Below are 20,543 nucleotides of genomic sequence, written 5' to 3'. Positions count from 1 at the left end.
CAGTACTTCTTAGAAGGCCAAGGAGAGCAGGATTAACAAACACATTTTAAAAGGCATGTCATGCCGGTGTTGCAGAAAAGAGCTTCAGATCGTGAGATAGCGAGTGAGACCATTTTGGTGAAATGTGAATAAGGCCTACGTGTCACTCTGTTGCCATGAAGCAACAATGGCAGAGCTCCAGTTCTGTGGAATCCAGAAAGTGGGTAGGTGGGTTGAGCCAAAGTTGCCCCCCCCAAAGTACTGTTTTTGCTGTAGCTGCAGCAGGCTGTTCAGTCAATAAACCAGTGGAAGATTATCAACGCTGCACCCTTTTCTGCCTGCCCATCTCCTTTGGTCTGGGGATTCTTGGCAAGGATTCCTGTGCCTTCGTGATGCCAAACAGAAATGGCCTCTGTGATTTTCCCCCTCACCCATTTTGCCCATCCCCACTTCCAAAACTCTCAGAACCTGTTAGCCAAAGCCCTCTTTCCTCCCTCTATAGGCAGCTTTTACATTTATTTATTTGTGGCATTTACACCCCACCCTTTAGCCAAAAAGGTGCTCAGAGCAGCATGCAAAAATTGCTTCTAAGACAGTCCCTGCCCTCAGGTTCACAATCTAAAACAAAAAACAAGACATGACACAAGGAAAGAGGAATGGGAGGGAGAAGGGAAAAGCAACGTCAGGCACAAGTTTTACAAGGTACAGTTTTTATAGAAAGCTGTAGCTCCGCCTCTCCCTCCCACCATGAGGTCACTCCTGGGTCATAGACCAGGCATGGGGAACCTTTTTCGGCTTGAGGGCCACGTTCCCTTCAAGGCAACCCTCTAAGAGCTACATGCCAATGGTGGGCGGGGCCAGGAGCAAAAGTGGGTGGAGCAACAAATGTTAATTTATTCACACATCCATCTCTATCCTCCATCTAGGCAAGCAAGAGGCAACATCAGGGTTCAAAGATGTTCAAGGAGGGTACAGAGCAGGGCTAGTGAGAGGCATGGCTTGGGAAGTTTGGCCGTGACTAGGGAGGGGTTTGGCCTAGGGAGACTCCCAAGGACCAGATAGAAAGGTCTGGAGGGCCCTATTTGCCCCCTGGGACTGAGGTTCCCCATCCTTGTCCGAGAGATTTCTCCTTTTCCTGCTAGATCCAGTTCCTAGCCAGGTGGTCACCCAGAGGAGGGCCTGGATCACTTCTCGATCATCCCAGAGTGCAGGACATGGAATAATGGGCTCAAGTTGCAGGAAGCCAGATTTTGACTGGACATCAGGAAAACCTTCCTAACTGTGAGAGCCATACAACAATGGAACCAATTACCTAGAGAGGTAGTGGGCTCTCTGACACTGGAGGCCTTCAAGAGGCAACTGGACAGCCATCTGTCGGGAATGCTTTGATTTGGATTCCTGCATTGCACAGGGGGTTGGACTTGATGGCCTTATAGGCCCCTTCCAACTCTACGATTCTATGATTCTATAGGTGAACCTCAACGTGGCAATCCAGCCAGGAATATGTCTACATTGAAAGGAAGGGGGGGGCTACCATTCTCATTACACAATAAAAAAAAATATGTTATGCTTGCCTGGAGCAAGTGGGCTGGCCGGCCGCTATGTTAAACTAACACAATGCTACAACACCCCCCTGTCTTCTAGCCTTAAAGGGGCAACAGTATTTTATTTATAACATTGCTTGTTCTTGCCTTCCTTGAAGAAACTCAAGCCAGAATACCTGGTTTCCTCCCTACACCATGTTTGATCTTCACAACAAACGGGGGGGGGGGGGAGAGAACCAAGGAGCGATGATGACTGCTGGAAGATCTCCCCCCTCCCCACCCATAACCTTTGTGTCTCTTGAGTGGGGATTTGAACCCAGGTCTCTCTGGTCAAAGCTGAACATTTCTAAACCCACTGGCGAGGAATCTGTAGCCCTCCAGATGTTAAGAAGAGACTGCTGGATCAGGCTAGCGGCTCAACTAGTCCAGCATCCTGTTCCCACGGTGGCCAATCAGAGGCCTACAGGAAGCCCAAAGGCAGGACAGCAACGCTGCCCACTAGAGATTCCCAGCACCTGGCATCCAGAGGCAATCCACCTCTGACAGTGAAGGTAGAATATAGCAATGTTGTTGGACTCCAGCTCCCATCAGTCGTAGCCAGCATGGTCACTGATGGGATGATGGGAGATGCAGCCTCGCAACACCTATAAGGCCACAGGTGTGTCCCCCCCCCGCTCTAAGAGGCTCTTTCTTACAGGTACAAAAGGGAGAAGCTGAGTTAGCTGGGCTTGTGCAGCAGTGAGCTAAAGACCAAGTATAACTGAACTGGCTGCATGCGAGGCTTTAGGGTGGCAGGCAGGGGGACAAGCCACCATGTGCCAAGATGCACACATGTACTCTCTTGATCTCTGGGCTGAGAGCTGCATGCACACATGCACACACAGTGCCCCAGATAGAGGCACATGATGATCTCTGATGTCACTTCCTCTGTGCAGCCATAGCAGGAAGCTGAGCAGAGGAACTTCCTCTTGGACTTCAGCTGGGTTCAAGCGTGGTGGATCATAAGTCACAGGGGCAAGTTGCAAGAGATGGGAAGAGAGTGGGTGTTACCCCGCCCTTAAAATTTTCATGCCCAACGGTACCCATTCTTTTGACATAAAATAATTGCCATCAAAGGACCAATTCTGCTGTCAGTGTGGTGGGGATGGGGAGATACTCACTGCGAGATGGAGAGTTGTCTAGGGGGGACCGTGGCCTTTTGATCTTCTTGGCACCAGGCACCAACTCAAATGATGGCATCTCGCCAACGTCAATCCCTTCAGCCATATGGAGGACTTTCTCCATAACTTGGGGCCCATACCTGTATTTAAGTGAAGGAAACTTCAAGTTATAGCTCGCCGATACAAACCTCTCCTTCCCTTCCCCCCCCCCAGCCACCACAGAGCAGAGCTCCCTAAGGGGATATCCGGACAGCCCAAGAGGTGTGCAGACACAGCATCTTTCCATGCTTTTCCCAGTGTGGGAGTGAAGCATAATACAAGACATAGAGGCACACAGGCAGCTTATTCAAAACAAAGGAAGCTCCCTTGTGCTGAGTCAGACCATTTGTCCATGTAGCTCTATACTGTCTGCACGGACTGGCAGTGGCTCTCCAGGGTTTTAGGCAGAGGTCTCTTCCAGCCCTCCCTGGAGATGCCGGGGATTGAACTTGGGACCTCCTGCATGCAAAGTGCATGCTCTACCCCTGAACTACAGCCCTTCCCCTTATTCAGAGTCAGGCTGCAGGTCTACCCAACTGTCTACACTCGGGACAGCCAACGTGGCGCCCTCCAGATGTTGCTGGACTCCTAACTCCCATCATCCCTGACAAGCGGCCATGCTGGCTGGGGCTCCTGGGAGTGGTGGCCCAGCAACATCTGGAGGGCTGCAGGCTGGGGAAGGCTGCCCTTGACAAAAGTAGGGGAGCCATTTGCAGCATTACTAGCTAGACTTCAGGAGGCTGCAAGTTCAAACCTAACAGAATGACATACACCAGAAAGCTGTTTCCAGTTCACATGTAAACAACGGCCTGAATCAAAAGACATCCTGGTGCTGATCCTGCCTTAGGCGTAAAAGGGCGCTATGAAGAGATTTGTTAGTGCTTTCAATGTGTTGCACTAGAAGTGTGAACTCGAAGGAGGAAAATGGGTAATGTGACCAGAAGAAGGGCCATAGCTCAGTGGCAGAACATCTGCTTTGCATGCAGGAGGTCCCAGGTTCAACCCCGGCATCTCCAAGTAGGGCTCCCTGAAGCCCCACAGCCTCTGCCAGTGTAGGCAATACTGCGCTAGATGGACCAATGGCCTCAATCAGCATTAGGCAGCTTCCTATGACATACTGTTGTAACAGAAGATAATAAAAACATTGTTTGAAACAGCAGCAGCCAGGATCCACAAGATGTGGCCCTCCAGACGTTGTAGGACTACAACTTCCATCATCCCTGACCATGGATCACAATTGGCTGAGGCTGATCAGAGCTGGAGCCCAATAGGATCTGGAGGGCCACAGGTCTGCCCCCCCCCCCCCGTCCCTGGGCTGTCCCTTGAACAGCTGACTTCCTCCCTGCTCACACCACCTGCCCAGATGACGAGCAATATTTTAAAGGTGGGGAATAAATGCAGAACAAGTGGACCAAAATGATCCGGACCTTGCCTTTAAAAAAAGGCCACATTGTTTTTTTCTTTAGTTTAGAAAAAACGGAAGCAAGGAAGATTCGATAAGAGGATTATAAAATTAAGCACGGCATGGAGAAACCAGATGGAAGAGTTTTCTATGGCCCTGAGCCATGGTGGCTGAGGCTGATGGGAGTTTGATTCCGTCAGCACCTGGATGGCGACAGGTTCCCTGTCCCTGGTTTACACCGACTTGCAGCAGGATAGGCACCTGTCGGGGATGCTTTAAATTGGATTCCTGCGTTGAGCAAGGGGTTGGACTCGATGCCTTATAGACTCCTTCAATTCTATTGTTCTGATTGTTGCATACAGGTCCCAGGTTCAATCCCCGGCATCTCCAGGCAGGGCTGGGAGTTGACAGTACTAAGCTAGTACTAACCAACAGTCTGACTCAGCAGAAGGCAACTTCCTGTATTCCAAGAACACCCCTCTTGTCATGCATCACCATTGGTTTCTCCCACACAAGCAAGGTGCAGGCAAAGTGCTCTGTAAATCACTTCCACCCCTACACCCCCAACGCGAACAACAAAAGAGGCTCTGGCAGAGAGATAGTCCTTATGCATCACAGGAAGATGCATAAGTGAAGAACTCTGTTGCTATTTACACAAGGTAGGGAGGGGAGTTTAACACCCCTTTATCCATGGTCTTGAAGCAAGCAAGCAAACTCCATTATAAAATGGGAAGAACAAGTAGGCTCTGCCAAACCTCGGCCGCTGTTAACCCTGGAGACAGTTCAAGAATTTCATTTATTTGTTTTTACATTTATCTCCCTCCTTTCCTCCAAGCAGCTCAAGGCGTTGGCTATACATGCTTATCCCTCTCTCCATTTTCTCCTCACAACAACCCTGTGATGTAGGTTACGCCGAGAGATGGCGAGTGGCCCAAGGTCACCCAGCGAGCTTCATGGCCGAGAGGAGATTTGAACCCTGGTCTCCCAGGTCCTAGTCTGACACTCTAACCACTGTACTGCTCTGGCTCTCTACCAGAATTCTACGCCTGTGTCTCAGCTCAGACAGGGAAGTGAGTCAGAGTGCGGAGCCAATGCCCTGTTTAAAATGTGGCTCCCATTCAAAAAATAAAATAAAAACCACCTGCTGTGTGATGCCCAGTGCTAAGATTAAGACTTGCAGTGATGCAGTTGCTTAAGGGGGTTTACCATTCCATCGGGGCAAGCGTCTCACAAAGGTCAACTGCTACTGAAGCATCCGCACAGCACTGAGGACTGGTCTCTCTATTACTTTTACCACCTGGAGGCCTCTGGAAAGGGCCTCACTGGTTTGAGTCACACACTCAAGTTGCAGTGTGTAGTTCTTAAGACAAACGAAGATGGTCCACACCATTCCAACATCAGTAAGGTTGCTGGTGCAGAGAGCAGTTTCAGGATGGTAGCAAAGACAGGGAGATTTACTGAACTCTTTGATGGGCGATGTTTGATGAGTCATATGTTTTATTTATTTATTTATTATTTTATTTATATCCCGTCCTTCCTCCCAGCAGGAGCCCATATGTTGTAACCCAATAGCTGAGAAAAACCAGGAGCTCAGTTCTAAGACAGCCTGAACGTCATGCCCTCGGACCTGGAAGCACTTGCCTCTAGTTTCTTTGGCTGGGAGGGAGGGGGGGGGAAGGAAGAATGGGGAGGTAGCTATTCGGGGGGGGGGGGCTAGCTATTCCGGGGAGAAGATCAGGCATTCTGCTTAAAATGATGCAGAAATTAAAGGAAACAAGGGCGGCTTGCTGGAGGAAAAGCAAAGGGTTGTCCAGGCCATAACAGTGGACATGGAAGGCTATGAAAGAGGCCCAGAAGATTGATTGAAGTGCACAACTATTCGAGATCCCAACACATTCGGGGAAATATTACTTACGAAAGATAAGATGAGTCAAGGACTGGTTTTGACCTATGACAGTGATTCCGGGTTCCCCCGAGTACAGTCTCAAAAGTGTAGGAAATTTGGAATAGTTTTGTGAAACAATAAAGAAGGTAAGCAGAACATTTATTATTCTACCTTCCAGCATTGCTATCAGTCTCTTTTGTGGCTCTGTAACAACAAATCAGACTGGTGCCAATGGGACGCTCACAAGAAAACGGGGGGGGGGGGTAGGGAAAGGAGAACAGGCAAATGCCTGTTGTTGCAATATCCCTTCCCTTATTCCTCAGATGAACCCCTATACCAAAATCAGGGTGCGTGGGGGCTATAAGCCTTCACGAACCACCTTTGGGAATAGAAGCTTTGGAACATGTTCCATGCAGATTATAACCTGGCTTCCAATCTGTTGTCTTTCCAACAGAAAGTGAAAGCATGTTTATTCAAACAGGCTTTTCATGGTTAGTTCTGCTGCTGTTTTTCCAAAAGGATTTTTATGTACAGTGTTGTTGATGTTGTTAAACAACTGCTTGCTTCAACTGGGTGGTTTTTAACGCAGGAGGCTCTTGTTTATTTTATCGTTCTTGGTCTTCTGCCTGTAAGCTGCTCTTAGTATTTATGGTACAAGAGCAGGACAAATAAATATAAATAAATAAAAATGCAACACGAGATAGTGCTGGAAGATGAGACCCCCCAGGTCAGAAGGCACTCACCAAGCTACTGGGGAAGAACAAAGGACAAGTACGAGTAGCGCTGTGACTAATCATGCAGCTGGGTCAAAGCCGAAAGGAAGCCCAGTGGCTGATGCGCACAGATGCGAAAGGAGAGTCCGGAGTTGTACGATGCACACAATAGGAACATGGAATGTGAGAAGCATGAACCAGGGAAAGTTAGAAATTGTCAAGCAAGAAATGGAACGCATCAACATTACAATACTTGGTGTGAGCGAACTAAAATGGACGGGAATGGGACATTTCCAATCAGGCAACTACCAAATATTTTATGCAGGAAATGAGAAATTAAGAAGAAATGGGGTTGCTTTGTGAGAAGTGATGTAGCAAGAGCAATTAGGAACTACAACTCAAGGTCTGAGCGAGTGATATCAATGAGATTAAATGGGAAACCTATCAACATAACCATCATCCAAGTCTATGCTCCGATGGCAAACGCAGAAGACGAGGAATTGGAGAGATTTTACGCAGAAGTACAGGAAGAAATTGATCACACACCAAAACAAGATGTGCTGATAATCATGGGGGATTGGAATGCAAAAGTAGGGAACAGAGAAGAATTAGGAATTGTGGGGAAATGGGGCCTTGGAGACAGAAACGAATCAGGAGAAAGACCTATTGAATTCTGTGAAGCCAATAATTTGTTTCTTACGAACACATTTTATGAACAACTGAAAAGACGATTGTACACGTGGACATCACCAAATGGTCAATATAGGAATCAAATTGATTATATAATTGGTAGCAGAAGATGGAGAAGTTCCATACTTTCTGCAAAAACAAGACCAGGAGCAGACTGCGGTACGGATCAAGAACTCGTCGTATCGAAAATCAGAGTAAAGCTAAAGACCAACAAAGCAATCATAATGCCAAAATACAATTTAAATAACATCTCAGAAGCATATAAAGATCAAATAAGGAACAGGTCTGAGGCTTTAAACTTGGTTGACAGAGAATCAGAAGAACTATGGACTGAAGTCAGAGATGTTATCAGAGAAGAATGCAAAAAGACAATACCTCTAGTTAAAAAGAGAGAAAGACCTCAATGGATGACTGAAGAAACTCTTCAAACGGTTAAAGAGAGAAGGAAAGCAAAAGCAAAAGGAGATAGAAACACGGTCAGAACCCTAAATGCAACAATACAGTGACTAGTACGTAGGGACAAAGAGAACTATTACAATAGTTACTGTATAGAAATAGAAGATGACAACAAAAAGGGTAGAACAAGAGCCCTGTTCCAAAAGATTAGATAAAGGAAAGGGAAATTTAAACCAAGAGTAGGGATGTTGAATAATCAACAGGGGAACATACTGACTGACTGAGCTGAAATAAAAGGAAGATGGAAGCAATACACTGAAGAACTCTATAAAAGAGATGCCAGGATGATGGATTCATTCACAGAAGAACTACATGATGAAGAACCAGAAATTTTAGAATGTGAGGTGAAAGCTGCTCTTAAAATACTTGGAAGAAACAAATCACCAGGAATAGATGGCATACCAATCGAGTTGCTACAAGCTACTGAGACTGAATCAGTCCAAATTTTGACTAAAATCTGTCAAGAAATATGGAAAAGTAAACAATGGCCCACAGACTGGAAGCGTTCCATATACAACCCAATTCCAAAGAAAGGGAATCCCAGGGAATGCAGTAATTATCGAACTATTGCCTTAATATCCCATGCAAGTAAAGTAATGCTCAAGATTCTACAACAAAGGCTCTTGCCATATATGGAGCGAGAAATGCCAGACATCCAAGCTGGATTTAGAAAGGGAAGAGGTACCAGAGATCATATTGCAAACATACGTTGGATAATGGAACGGACCAAGGAATTTCAGGAGAAAATCACCCTGTGCTTTAGAGATTACAGCAAAGCCCTTGACTGTGTAGATCATGAAAAACTATGGAATGCTTTAAAAGAAATGGGGGTGCCACAGCATCTGATTGTCCTGATGCACAGCCTATACTCTGCACAAGAGGCTACTGTAAGGACAGAATATGGAGAAACTGATTGGTTCCCCATCGGAAAGGGTGTGAGACGGGGGTGTATTTTATAGCCCTATTTATTTAATCTGTACACAGAACATATCATACGGAAAGCAGGACTGGACCAAGATAAAGGAGGTGTGAAAACTGGAGGGAGAAATATCAATAATTTAGGATATGCAGATGATACCATACTACTAGCAGAAACCAGTAATGATTTGAAACAAATGCTGCTGAAGGTTCAAGAGGAAAGCACAAAAGCAGGACTACAGCTGAACGTCAAAAAGACTAAAGTAATGACAACAGAAGATTTATGCAACTTTAAAGTTGACAATGAGGACACTGAACTTGTCAAGGATTATCAATACCTCGGCACAGTCATTAACCAAAATGGAGACAATAGTCAAGAAATCAGAAGAAGGCTAGGACTGGGGAGGGCAGCTGTGAGAGAACTAGAAAAGGTCCTCAAATGTAAAGATGTATCACTGAACACTAAAGTCAGGATCATGCAGACCATGGTATTTCCGATCTCTATGTATGGATGTGAAAGTTGGACAGTGAAAAAAGCTGATAAGAGAAAAATCAACTCATTTGAAATGTGGTGTTGGAGAAGAGCTTTGCGGATACCATGGACTGCGAAAAAGACAAATAATTGGGTGTTAGAACAAATTAAACCAGAACTATCACTAGAAGCTAAAATGATGAAACTGAGGTTATCATACTTTGGACGCATCATGAGAAGACATGATTCATTAGAAAAGATAATAATGCTTGGAAAAACAGAAGGAAGTAGAAAAAGGGGAAGACCAAACAAGAGATGGATTGACTCCATAAAGGAAGCCACAGACCTGAACTTACAAGATCTGAACAGGGTTGTTCATGACAGATGCTCTTGGAGGTCACTGATTCATAGGGTCGCCATAAGTCGTAGTCAACTTGGAGGCACATAACAACACCACTAATAATAATTATAATCACTTAATGGAAAGGAAAGTGAGTTGTAAACAGAGAATAAACGGAAGAAGATAATCCTATGTGTAATCCTGGATGGCCACTGCCAGTCAGTGTGGACAGTACTGAGCTAGATGGGTCAACAGTCAAATTCAGTATACGGCAGTTTCCTATGTAGTTTAGGAACAGCTCAGTAGCAGAGTATCATCTTTGGGTATGACTGGGAGAGGCTCCTGCCCCAAATCCTGGAGAGCCATTGCCAGTCAGTGAAGACCAGCGATGGGGAACCTGTGGCCTCCAGATGTTGTCGGGTCTCCAGCTCCCATCATCCCTGACTACTGGCCATGTTGATAGGGGTTGATGTGAGTTGGGAGTCCAGCTGCACGTTCTCCACCCTTGGTCTAGGCAACAGTGAGCCACATGGACCAATGGTTGACTCAGTGTAAGCCTGCTGTGTTCAAAATTGTTTAGGGGAGGGCCTGTAGGTTAGTAATACAGCATCCGCTTTCCATGCGGAAGGTCCCAGGTTCAATCCCCGGCATCTCCAGGTACGGCTGGGAAAGACCCCTGTCTGAAATCCTGCAGAGCTGCTGCCAGTCAGGGTAGACAGTGCTGAGCGAGATGGACCAACAGTATGAGGCAGTTTCCTACCTTCCAACACAAACAACCGGAAACGCACTGAATGAATGAATGAATGAAAGGCTCAAAGATACGTGCTTGTGTGCGCTTGGGGGTCCCTCTATTAACAATCCCATCGGGTCTCCTCCTCTTTCACTTTGGTACATCCCCAAACCGACAGCAGGGCCGTGACCAAGTTCCCGCACCCAGCCCCACAACCAGGCTCCCGATGTTACGCGTCACGATGGACTTCCTGAGTGTCGCGTGGGGGGGGGGAGGGGAACAGAAGAAAGCGCCCCTCCTCTCACCTGCACCCCATGAAGACATGGTTCGTCCAGACGTGGGAGAGCGCCAGGAGCCTCTGGAAGGCGGCGGCGCCCACGTAGCCCTGCAGGTTGCGAAGGAGGAACTGCCTGCGCAGCGCCCAGTGCCGGTCGCTCTCCTGCTCCTCGCGCCACTGCTCCAGCTCGGGCTCCGCGGCCGGCGTTGGAGGAGGAGGCTGCGGCGGCGGCTGCTGCTGCTCGAGCTGGGAAGGAGGCGGCTGCGGGGCCAAGAAATCCCCGCCGGGCAACGTCCACCCTCCGCCGGCCATGGGCTGGCCTTGTCGAAGAAGGCCAACCGGACCCGGCGGGCGTGCCAAGGCTGGCGGAGGGGGTGGCACGCAGGACGGGGCTGCCTGGAGGCCGAGGCCGGATCCGGATCCAGAAAGGAGGACGAGCAAGAGCAGCAGCCACGCACGGGCACGAATAGCCACCCCTCTCCTTTCACACGTGCAGGCCACCCTCCCTCAAGAGCGCGCCCGCTTGCTCTAGCTCTACCCCCCCCCGTCTTTCTCGGGAGCGCGCGCGCGTTACTCTCCTCTCTTCGCTACAATGTAGCCCCCCTCTTCTTCTTTTTTGCTTGTTACACTCGGCTCACGTGGGTGGAATGAACGTCCAAGGCGCGCGAGATCTCCGGAGAGGCTGATAGGCGGAGAGGCCCGGCGGCCTAGGAGGAAAGAGCAGCGTGCTAGACACACTAACGGGACGCCTCCATCCCCACAGCGCCACCTGGAGACGAGGAGGAAGACGACGATCCAGGCGCGGGGCAGCTAAAACAGATTGTAGGGGGAATTCTGTTTTTCCAGCAGCCCCCGCCCCCAATAAAAGGGATTTTTTTAAAAATAAGACTCCTCTGTTGCCTCACCTGTATCAAATTTTAAATTGTATGCTCTTAGAGGCAGGGACTTTCCTTCATGTTGCTCTGTAAAAAACACCGAGAGTTGCAAACGTTGAGATTATCCATCCTGTCCAGCTTCCTCTCATCTGAGGAAGAGTGCTAGGAAGCTCAAAATCTTCCATGCTACTTTTCTGACATTTTGGTTGATCATCCTCTAATAAAGGTATTGCTTTTGTAATGAAGAACTTTTACTTGAATTTGCTTATTTCTTCTTTCCTCCCTTTATTTTCCTTTTGTCTTTTTTTATGTCACCCTGAGGGCAGGGACTGTGTCCTTTATTGATCTGTAAGTCTCTTTGGGAGCTTTTCCTTGGGTGGCGAAGAGTGGGATAAAAAAATCCTTAAATAAACAATATTCTATGTTTACACTTGCTTCTTTTCTTATGGCCAAGAGTTTACTTTCATTTATACATATTTAAATAGGAAATCAGATTGGCTATCTATGACCCTTAGTGATGCAAATAAGGGGACAATCATTTTGAGATATTGCTGATTGGCATAGAAAAAACCTGACACTGCAAGCATATGCCTGTCTACCCAGAAAGAACATCTACCAGGACTTACCGATAGCTGTGTACAGGATTGCTGCTTTAAAGGGTTTGTCCTTGCAAAAAACGATTCCCTCCTGATTAATTCACCTAATCATTCAACTTTGGTCAGCTCTGGGCTAGCATCAGATGGAAAAGGAAGAGCAAGCCTCTTGAAAGGATAGACAAAAGCCCTCTAAAACATTCTTCATACCATACATAGTTAACTATGGAACTCGCTCCCACAGAGATGGCCAACAACTTGGATAGCTCTAAAAGAGGATTAGACCAATTCATGGATAAGGCTATCAATGGCTACTAGCCATGAAGGCTATGGCTGTGCTCTGTCTCCATAGTTGTAGAGGCAGTTTGCCTCCAAATACCACTTGCTGGAATCCACCAGAGACGAGAGTGCTCTTGCACTCAGGTCCTGCTTGCGGACTTCCTTTAGGTATCTGGTTGGCCACTGTGAGAACAGGATGCTGGACTAGATGGGCCACTAGTGTGAACCAGCAGGCTCTTCTTATGTTCTTATGAACTGGTCATCTAACCAGTAGATGAGTGAATCTATGGAGTGGCAACCTTGTGTACTTTATATTGGGTGGGGTGGAAACCCAAAGCATTTTAAAAGCACTGGAATTGCAAAATGGTAATGTGAAGGTCAAAGTCAAGGATGTGTTGTCCCCAACATCAGCTCTTGCGCCCTATTTGGGGACAGAAGTGGTTAGGGAGGTAGCCAGGGCTCAACCTCCTTAGCCCAAGACCTTTTGAGAACAATGGTTTCATCAGCATCTTCAAAATTAACAGCTAGAAAGGAGCTAGATTTGATCTCAAAGACAGCTGATATTTTTATACATATCAGCTGTGTATGAAGAGGTAAGTTAGTAAAATTGCCAACTTTTTTTTTTTGCCTGACGGTTTCTGTGCCTTTTAACAGCTATCCAACATGCAGAAATGCAAGAGATAAAACTTTTGCCATCAGGTGAGGTGCCCCTTGCAAGGTGGGGGAAAGAATGGAAAATGGAAGGTTTGGGAGCAGGCCGTCTTTTCAATCTGAAGACAATAGGTTAGCCAGCTGTTTTGCTTTTTCTTGGTCTTCAAAGGAGAGGACCTTGCAACCTGCTCTCAAACCTTCCCTTTCCCATTGTCTTTCTCCCCCTGCCTTGCAAGGGGTTACATATGTACAAACGCCTGTACAGCATGTGGACATAGCTGTTCCAAAGGGGTTTGCTAAAGTCCAACAAGGTAGGCAGCTGTGGAATGAGGGACCCTGTTCAAGTCCTATGAATGGCTTGCAAGCATCTTAGCTTCATCACTGCTTTAGCATCAAGAGGGATGAGCATAGACAATACTTCAATGGGAGACTTCTGTAAAACCTGCGGGCACATATATGCTCAAATGTTGATTAATCTCTTGGGGTGTGCGTTGTCTGTTACGGGTAAATGCTGCCCTGCAACAGCTTTAGCTAGGCTATTTTCAGATCAGTTCCAAGTTCTGTGATGCTATTCAGAGCTTTCACTCTGCAATCTATCAACTGGTTTAGGTTTGTAGGAAATGCTGAAAACTTGATACAGGTAACAAAAGCATACGATCCCCTGCTTTTGTCAAATTCCACTGAAATCTCTCACCTTTCCTAACATAACCTTGACCTTCTACCATGCCCCAGGCAGAATTAACAAAGCTTCTGGAAGATGCTGTGTCTTGGGAGCTTGGTTGTGGGGTTATTTTATTATTTATTTTTTATTTGTTTCATTTTTAAACCGCCCATAGCGAATAGCTCTCTGGGCGGTGTACAAAAAGATTAAAATACAAAATACCATAATAAAATCAACCAAACATAATAAACACAAACAAGGAACAACAAAAATATAAAAAATAAACACATTAAAATGCCTGGGAGCATAGCCAGGTCTTAACCTGGCGCCGAAAAGATAGAAGCGTAGGCGCCAGGCGTATTTCTTCAGGGAGGCTATTCCACAATTCGGGGGCCACTACAGAAAAGGCCCTAGATCGAGTAACTGTCCTCCGGGCTTCCTGATGAGTTGGTACCCGGAGGAGGGCCTTAGTTGCTGAGCGAAGTGACCGGGTAGGTTCATAGTGGGAGAGGCGTTCCACAAGATATTGCGGTCCCACGCCGTGTAAGGCTTTATAGGTCATAACCAGCACCTTGAATCTGGCTCGGAAACAGATAGGTAGCCAGTGCAAATGGGCCAGAACAGGTGTTATATGTGCTGACCGACTGGTCCTCGTCAGCAGTCTGGCTGCTGCATTTTGCACTAGCTGAAGTTTCCGAATGGTCTTCAAGGGCAGCCCTACGTACAGCGCATTACAGTAATCCAGCCTAGAAGTTACCAGAGCATGAACAACTGAGGCGAGGTCATCCCTGTCAAGATAGGGGCGTAGCTGGGCTACCAACCGAAGATGGTAGAACGCATTCCTTGCCACCGAGGCCACTTGCACCTCAAGAGACAGGGAAGGATCGAAAAGCACCCCGAGACTACAAACCTGTTCCTTCAAGGGGAGTGTAACCCCATCTAGAACAGGGTAAACATAGAAGGAGTCCCATAACTAAAGGGCAACCACTGAACACTTTTATTTCTTTTATTTTATTTTATTTATTGCACTTTTAAACCGCCCTTTAGCAACAGGCTCTCAGGGCGGTGTACAACAGGATAAAACCACATTTAAAACCAGCGAATGTGGATTACATCATATAAGTATAAAAACACATTAAAAACAGGACTTCCGGGAAGGGTGACTTCGCTTGTGCCTGCTTTTGAGATGGGCTCCCGCCTCAAAAGAAGCTTATTCAGATATAAATCAGTCAGAACATTTTTTTTTTTGACTGATGAAATTTCTCCCGGGCAGGGAGAAATGTAGAGATCAACCTCAAAAGCCTGTTTTTGTTGGGAGGACTGGATTTCATTAATTTATGAGAAAAGGTCCAGCCAGCAATGCCGGACGGACTTCCGAACAAGCTCTATCTGATTAATGCGATACGTTTATCTTTTCTTCAAAGAGAAAATGGACTAACAGGCAAGCACCCTTCTTTCTATTATTTTTTTTACTTGGTTTAAATTGTTGCAGCAAAAAGAGATTTGTCAAATGAATCAGCTTTAAAGAACTTCTGGGTGAGCTATAACTCTTCTCTGTGATTCACGAAATTAACAGCTTATCTCTGTTTCTATTGCAAAAAGCTGTCCTGGAAGTGCATTCTAAAGATATAAACAGAAGAGGGATTTCTATTCCGAGGAACATTATATTGTCTGGGACTATTCTCTTTTTGGTCTATTTTATTTTGACGAATCTGCTTCTTCACGACGCCACTAACTGTTTTGATGCTGGGAACTAAATTTGTTTTGTATTCTTGAACGTAGAGAGATAAGGCAGGCTGCTCTGTTTATACTGTGATGTCATCAAGCCTGGAATATTAACCCAATTGTTGCTGAAATAAGAAGTGGTTCTTCTTTATTTTTGTTTTGTTTTGTTTTCGTGGTTTTAAAAATGGCAATCAAGAAAGTGGCTGAGAATCTGGAAGTAATTATGTTTCAGAAAATAATGGATGAGATTGAGATAACGAAACAAACCCTGCGACAGGGCAGTAAGGAGCTGAAAATGGAACTGAGCAAAATGACGCAGGAGCTTAAAGAAATAGGGGATCCTGTGAGAGAGGAGAATGAGATCAGAGATGAGAAAAGAAAAAATAAAGGGAAGATACAAGCCCTGGAGATTGGAACAAATGTGGAATTGGAAAAAGATCTGGAGTTTATGGATATTAGAAATAAAATCTACTGTTTGGAATTTAACGTTATCTCTGAAGAAATTAATGAAGATATTAGAGAAAGTTATCAATGGCTTGGATAATCTTCTGGACTGGAATGACGTGATGGAGCTTGATATAGAGAAAATCTATGGAATTAACTGCAGCCATGTGATAATGGAAAAACTCTCAAGAGATGAGCCAGTGCATTTTGTAAAAAAGAAGAACAGAGATATGACTTTACAACAATATTTCAGCAACTTATTCAGAATTGATGGCAAGAAAATATTTGGGATAGAGGAAATTCCCATCAGACTCTTATTATATGACTATGGCTATGACAGCAAGATTATTATGGAATACTGATAAAGGAAGATTGGACACTGAAATTACTGGACTTAACAGGACTATTGAAGATGGAAGATGGAATTAATATGGATAATGGAATAATGGCTATTGAAATTATTGGACCTAACAGATTTTGATGAGATGGATTAATCGATATGTTTATTTGGACTATGGTTATGACAATAAGATTATTATTATTATTAACGAGATGGATTAATCGATATGTTTATTTGGAGAAAAATTGATAGATATATTTCTTAAAGAATTGAAACCTCTCTTTGACTTTTTGTGGAAAGAATAAAGTAATGTTTATGAGATTTGATGATTAATTAAGATAAGTACTGGAGGAAAGTGATTTTATAATATAATTTAAGAGACAGGATTGTTATATATTGTAGACCTATAACTGATTTGATCTGCGACAAATGGGAAGTCAACATTTTTTTTTGTTTAATCATTTTTGTTTTGTTTTGTTTTTTGTCTTTGAATGTTTTATGATTTTGTTTTGTATGTTTTATGAAAATTTGAATAAAAATTATTGTAAAAAAAACATTAAAAACAGATTAAGACAAAATTAATAGAAATTACAATTAATTAACTATAACATTAAAATTAAAACTAAGATTAAAATGCCTGGGCAAAGAGGTAGGTCTTTACCTGGCGCCGAAAAGATATCAAAGAAGGCGCCAGGCGTATCTCGTCAGGGAGGGCATTCCATAATTCGGGGGCCACCACCGAGAAGGCCCTAGATCTCGTTATTGCTTTCCGGGCCTCCTTGTGAGTTGGAACCCGGAGAAGGGCCTTCGACGTCGAGCGCAGCGAACGGGTAGGTTCATAGTGGGAGAGGCGTTCCATCAGGTATTGCGGTCCGGTGCCATTAAGGGCTTTATAGGTAAGAACCAACACTTTGAATCTGGCCCGGAAACGTATTGGTAGCCAGTGCAGTTGGGGCAGGACAGGTGTTATATGATCAGATCTTTTAGTCCGAGTGAGAACTCTGGCCGCAGCATTCTGCACCAGCTGAAGTTTCCGAACCGTCTTCAAAGGTAACCCTACGTAGAGTGCATTACAGTAATCCAATCTAGAGGTTACCAGAGCATGGATAACTGAGGCAAGGTTCTCCCTGTCCAGATAGGGTCGTAGTTGGGCTACCAGCCGAAGCTGGTAGAACGCATTCCGTGCCACTGAGGCTACCTGAGCCTCCAGAGACAGGAGCGGATCTAATAAGACCCCCAAACTACAGACCTGCTCCTTTAGGGGGAGTGTAACCCCATCTAGGGTAGGTCGGACATCAACCATCTAGGCAGAGGGCCCCCCCACCAACAGCATCTCAGTCTTGTCAGGATTGAGTCTCAGTTTATTAGCTCTCATCCAGACCATTATCGCGACCAGGCAGCGGTTTAGTACATCAACAGCCTCACCTGAAGAAGATGAAAAGGAGAAATAGAGCTGCGTATCATCAGCATATTGCTGAAAACGCACTCCAAAACTCCTAATGACCTCGCCCAGCGGCTTCATATAGATATTAAAGAGCATGGGGGACAGAACTGAGCCCTGCGGGACCCCATATTGGAGTACCCAGGGCCTCAAGTAATGCTCCCCAAGCACCACCTTCTGGAGACGGTTCTCGAGGTAGGAGCACAGCCACTGCCAAGCAGTGCCTCCAACTCCTAAATCCGCAAGTCGCCCCAGAAGGATACCATGGTCGATGGTATCAAAAGCCGCTGAGAGATCAAGGAGAACCAACAGAGTTACACTCCCTCTGTCCTTCTCCCGACAGAGGTCATCATACAGGGCGACCAAGGCCATTTCTGTACCAAACCCCGGCCGAAAGCCCGATTGAAATGGATCCAGATAATCAGTTTCATCCGAAAGAGCCTGGAGCTGGCGAGCGACCACACACTCTAGGACCTTGCCCAGAAAAGGAACATTTGCTACCGGTCTATAGTTGTCAAGATTGTCGGGGTCCAAGGAGGGTTTTTTTTAGGAGCGGTCTCACCACCGCCTGCTTTAGGCAGAGTGGGACCACTCCCTCTCGTAGAGAGGCATTAATCACCTCCTTGGCCCAGCCGGCTGTTCCATTTCTGCTAGCTTTTATTAGCCACGAGGGGCAAGGATCCATAGCAGAAGTGGTCGCCCACACCTGTCCAAGCACTTTGTCCACATCCTCGAGCTGTACCAACTGAAATTCATCCAATAAAACAGGACAGGACTGTGCTCCGGACACCTCATTGGATTCAACTGCAACAATATTGGAGTCAAGGTCCCGGCGGATGTTCATGATCTTGCTTGGGAAGCGTCTCGGAAACTCGTTACAGCGGGCTATTGATGGTATCATTGCGTCCTGAGGACCAGAATGTAAGAGTCCCCAGACAACTTTATAAAGTTCCGCTGGGCGGTTAGAAGATGACTGAATGGAGGCAGCAAAGTACTGCTTCTTTGCTGCTCTCACTGCCTTCACATATAGTTTGGTAGAGGCCTTCACAAGTGCATGATTACGGGCGTCGGGAGTTCGTCTCCATTTGCACTCAAGCCGTCTCCTATCTTGCTTCATCACTCTTAGCTCCGAGGTATACCAAGGAGCCAATTGAGCTCTGCAGCAGAGAGGGCGCACCGGGGCGATCACGTCAGCTGCCCGGGTCATTTCCGTATTCCACAGAGTGACCAGGGTTTCGACAGGAGCGTCAGTTTTATCAGCCGGAAAACTCCCTAGAGCCTTTTGAAAACCCTCAGGATCCATCAGTCTCCGGGGACAGACCATCTTAATTGGTCCTCCACCCTTGCAGAGGGGAGAACACATTGTGAGTCTAAACCTCAATAGGCGGTGATCTGTCCATGACACTTGATGTTGGAACATGACACACAGTGTGATTAGTCGTAGGGTCTGGTGGATTTCAGATCATAACAACGCACAGACCTCCAAAGGTAGGCTGGGCCTAGGTTACGCCTAGCTACTGTTGTCAACCGTATTTCTTAGTGAGGAGGGGTTGTATCCAACTACTCATGGCAGACCCATTGAAATTAATATAGTAGACGTAAGTTTGTCATGTCCATTAATTTCATTGGGTCTAATCTGAGTTAGATACAGCCCAGGGTCAGTTTCTGGAGAACACATGGCCAACCTTAGGAATTTCAGAATGCGATGACCTTGGGCCAGTCACTGCCTCTCAGCCTCATGAAAACCCTATTCATAGGGTCGCCGTAAGTCGGAATCGACTTGAAGGCAGTACATACACATAGTGAAGTAGTTCCCGAAGGTTTTCTTCCCACAGCCCACTTGAAAATGGCTCACGGTCTTTGCGGACCACTTAATGATTTTTCTGCCTGTTGTAGCAATTGTAACGTGTTGCGCTAGATGCTGTAGGTTTTTAATTGAATTTTTACAGGCACACAACGGATGGCCTGAATGACGCTCGCAGACCAGTGTGGGAACCTCTGGTACAGTTAAGGCAGACAAGACAAATGGTTTACTGTTATGATGATGATTAATGCTGCCATCCAAATTAAATAAGTGTTGCAGTGGAATCTTAAGCATGCTTAAACTCCACTGGGTTCAATGGCGCTCACTCCATAGTTACTGTGTGTAGGAGACTTCACTGCAAGTTGACCAGTTTTAAACTGATTGGTCAATTAAATCTACATGTATTTGCAGTTTCAAAAACAATAATTTTGAAGATGATAAAAGCACACATTGTTTTAGATTGTGTATATACTGTACATCACAATCTTCTAAGAAGAGGCATTCTCTTTTGCATGTTAAAGGGGAGGAATGACTCGTAAGAAGATGCCTGTCACTTTCTGTTACTATAAGAATGCATATTAAAACTAACTAACATTTTTAAAATGTTTTGCCAGATACACTGTAATGCCTTTTTAGTCAATTGAAAAAGGGTTTTAATTAGTCTAATCTGTTTGATTAAACCATTAAAAGTTGCAGATCTAATAATTTCCAGAGGGATAGTCACGTTAGTCTGTTGCGGCAAAAACAGTTGTATCCAATTAACTTTTACACAGAGTAGTCCCACTAAAATCAGTGAACTCAAGTTATGACTCATGTCCATTATTTTCAGTGGGTCTGCTCTTGAGTCTAACTTACCTTCGATACAACCACTGAGTCTTGTGGCACTTTTTAAAGACTAGCTAATCTATCATGACATAAAATTTCATGGACTAACATCTGCATCTGATGAAGTGGGATGTAGCCCACAAAACTTTATGCCAGGTGGTGGGAACCTGTGGTCCCTCCAGATGTTGTTGGATTCAAACTCCTATTGGCCCCAGCCAGCATAGCCAATGGACAAGGATTATGGGAGCTGGAGTCTGACAACATGGGTAGACCACCCTCTGGCTTATGTATTGATAAATT

General features: G+C 45.7%; 1 protein-coding gene across 5 annotated transcripts in view; it reads right to left on the bottom strand.

Annotated features, from left to right (window-relative positions):
• Window positions 1-20,543, bottom strand: part of LOC133371358 (septin-6) — an 84,470-nt gene that overhangs the window by 4,782 nt on the left and 59,145 nt on the right. For 4 of the 5 annotated variants that reach the window (XM_061598703.1, XM_061598699.1, XM_061598701.1 and 1 more), the window contains one exon: window positions 2,684-2,823. In XM_061598703.1, coding sequence (XP_061454687.1) covers window positions 2,684-2,823 — 140 coding nt within the window. Of the gene's footprint in view, window positions 1-2,683; window positions 2,824-10,633; window positions 11,368-20,543 lie in introns of those variants that run through there. The other variant, XM_061598702.1, reaches the window with a different exon arrangement.

The sequence above is a fragment of the Rhineura floridana genome, chromosome 16 (assembly GCF_030035675.1).
Source record: "Rhineura floridana isolate rRhiFlo1 chromosome 16, rRhiFlo1.hap2, whole genome shotgun sequence".
NCBI lineage: Eukaryota > Metazoa > Chordata > Lepidosauria > Squamata > Rhineuridae > Rhineura > Rhineura floridana.
The sequence above is the reverse complement of the archived record's forward strand: the minus strand, read 5'-3'. Positions and strand labels throughout refer to the sequence as shown.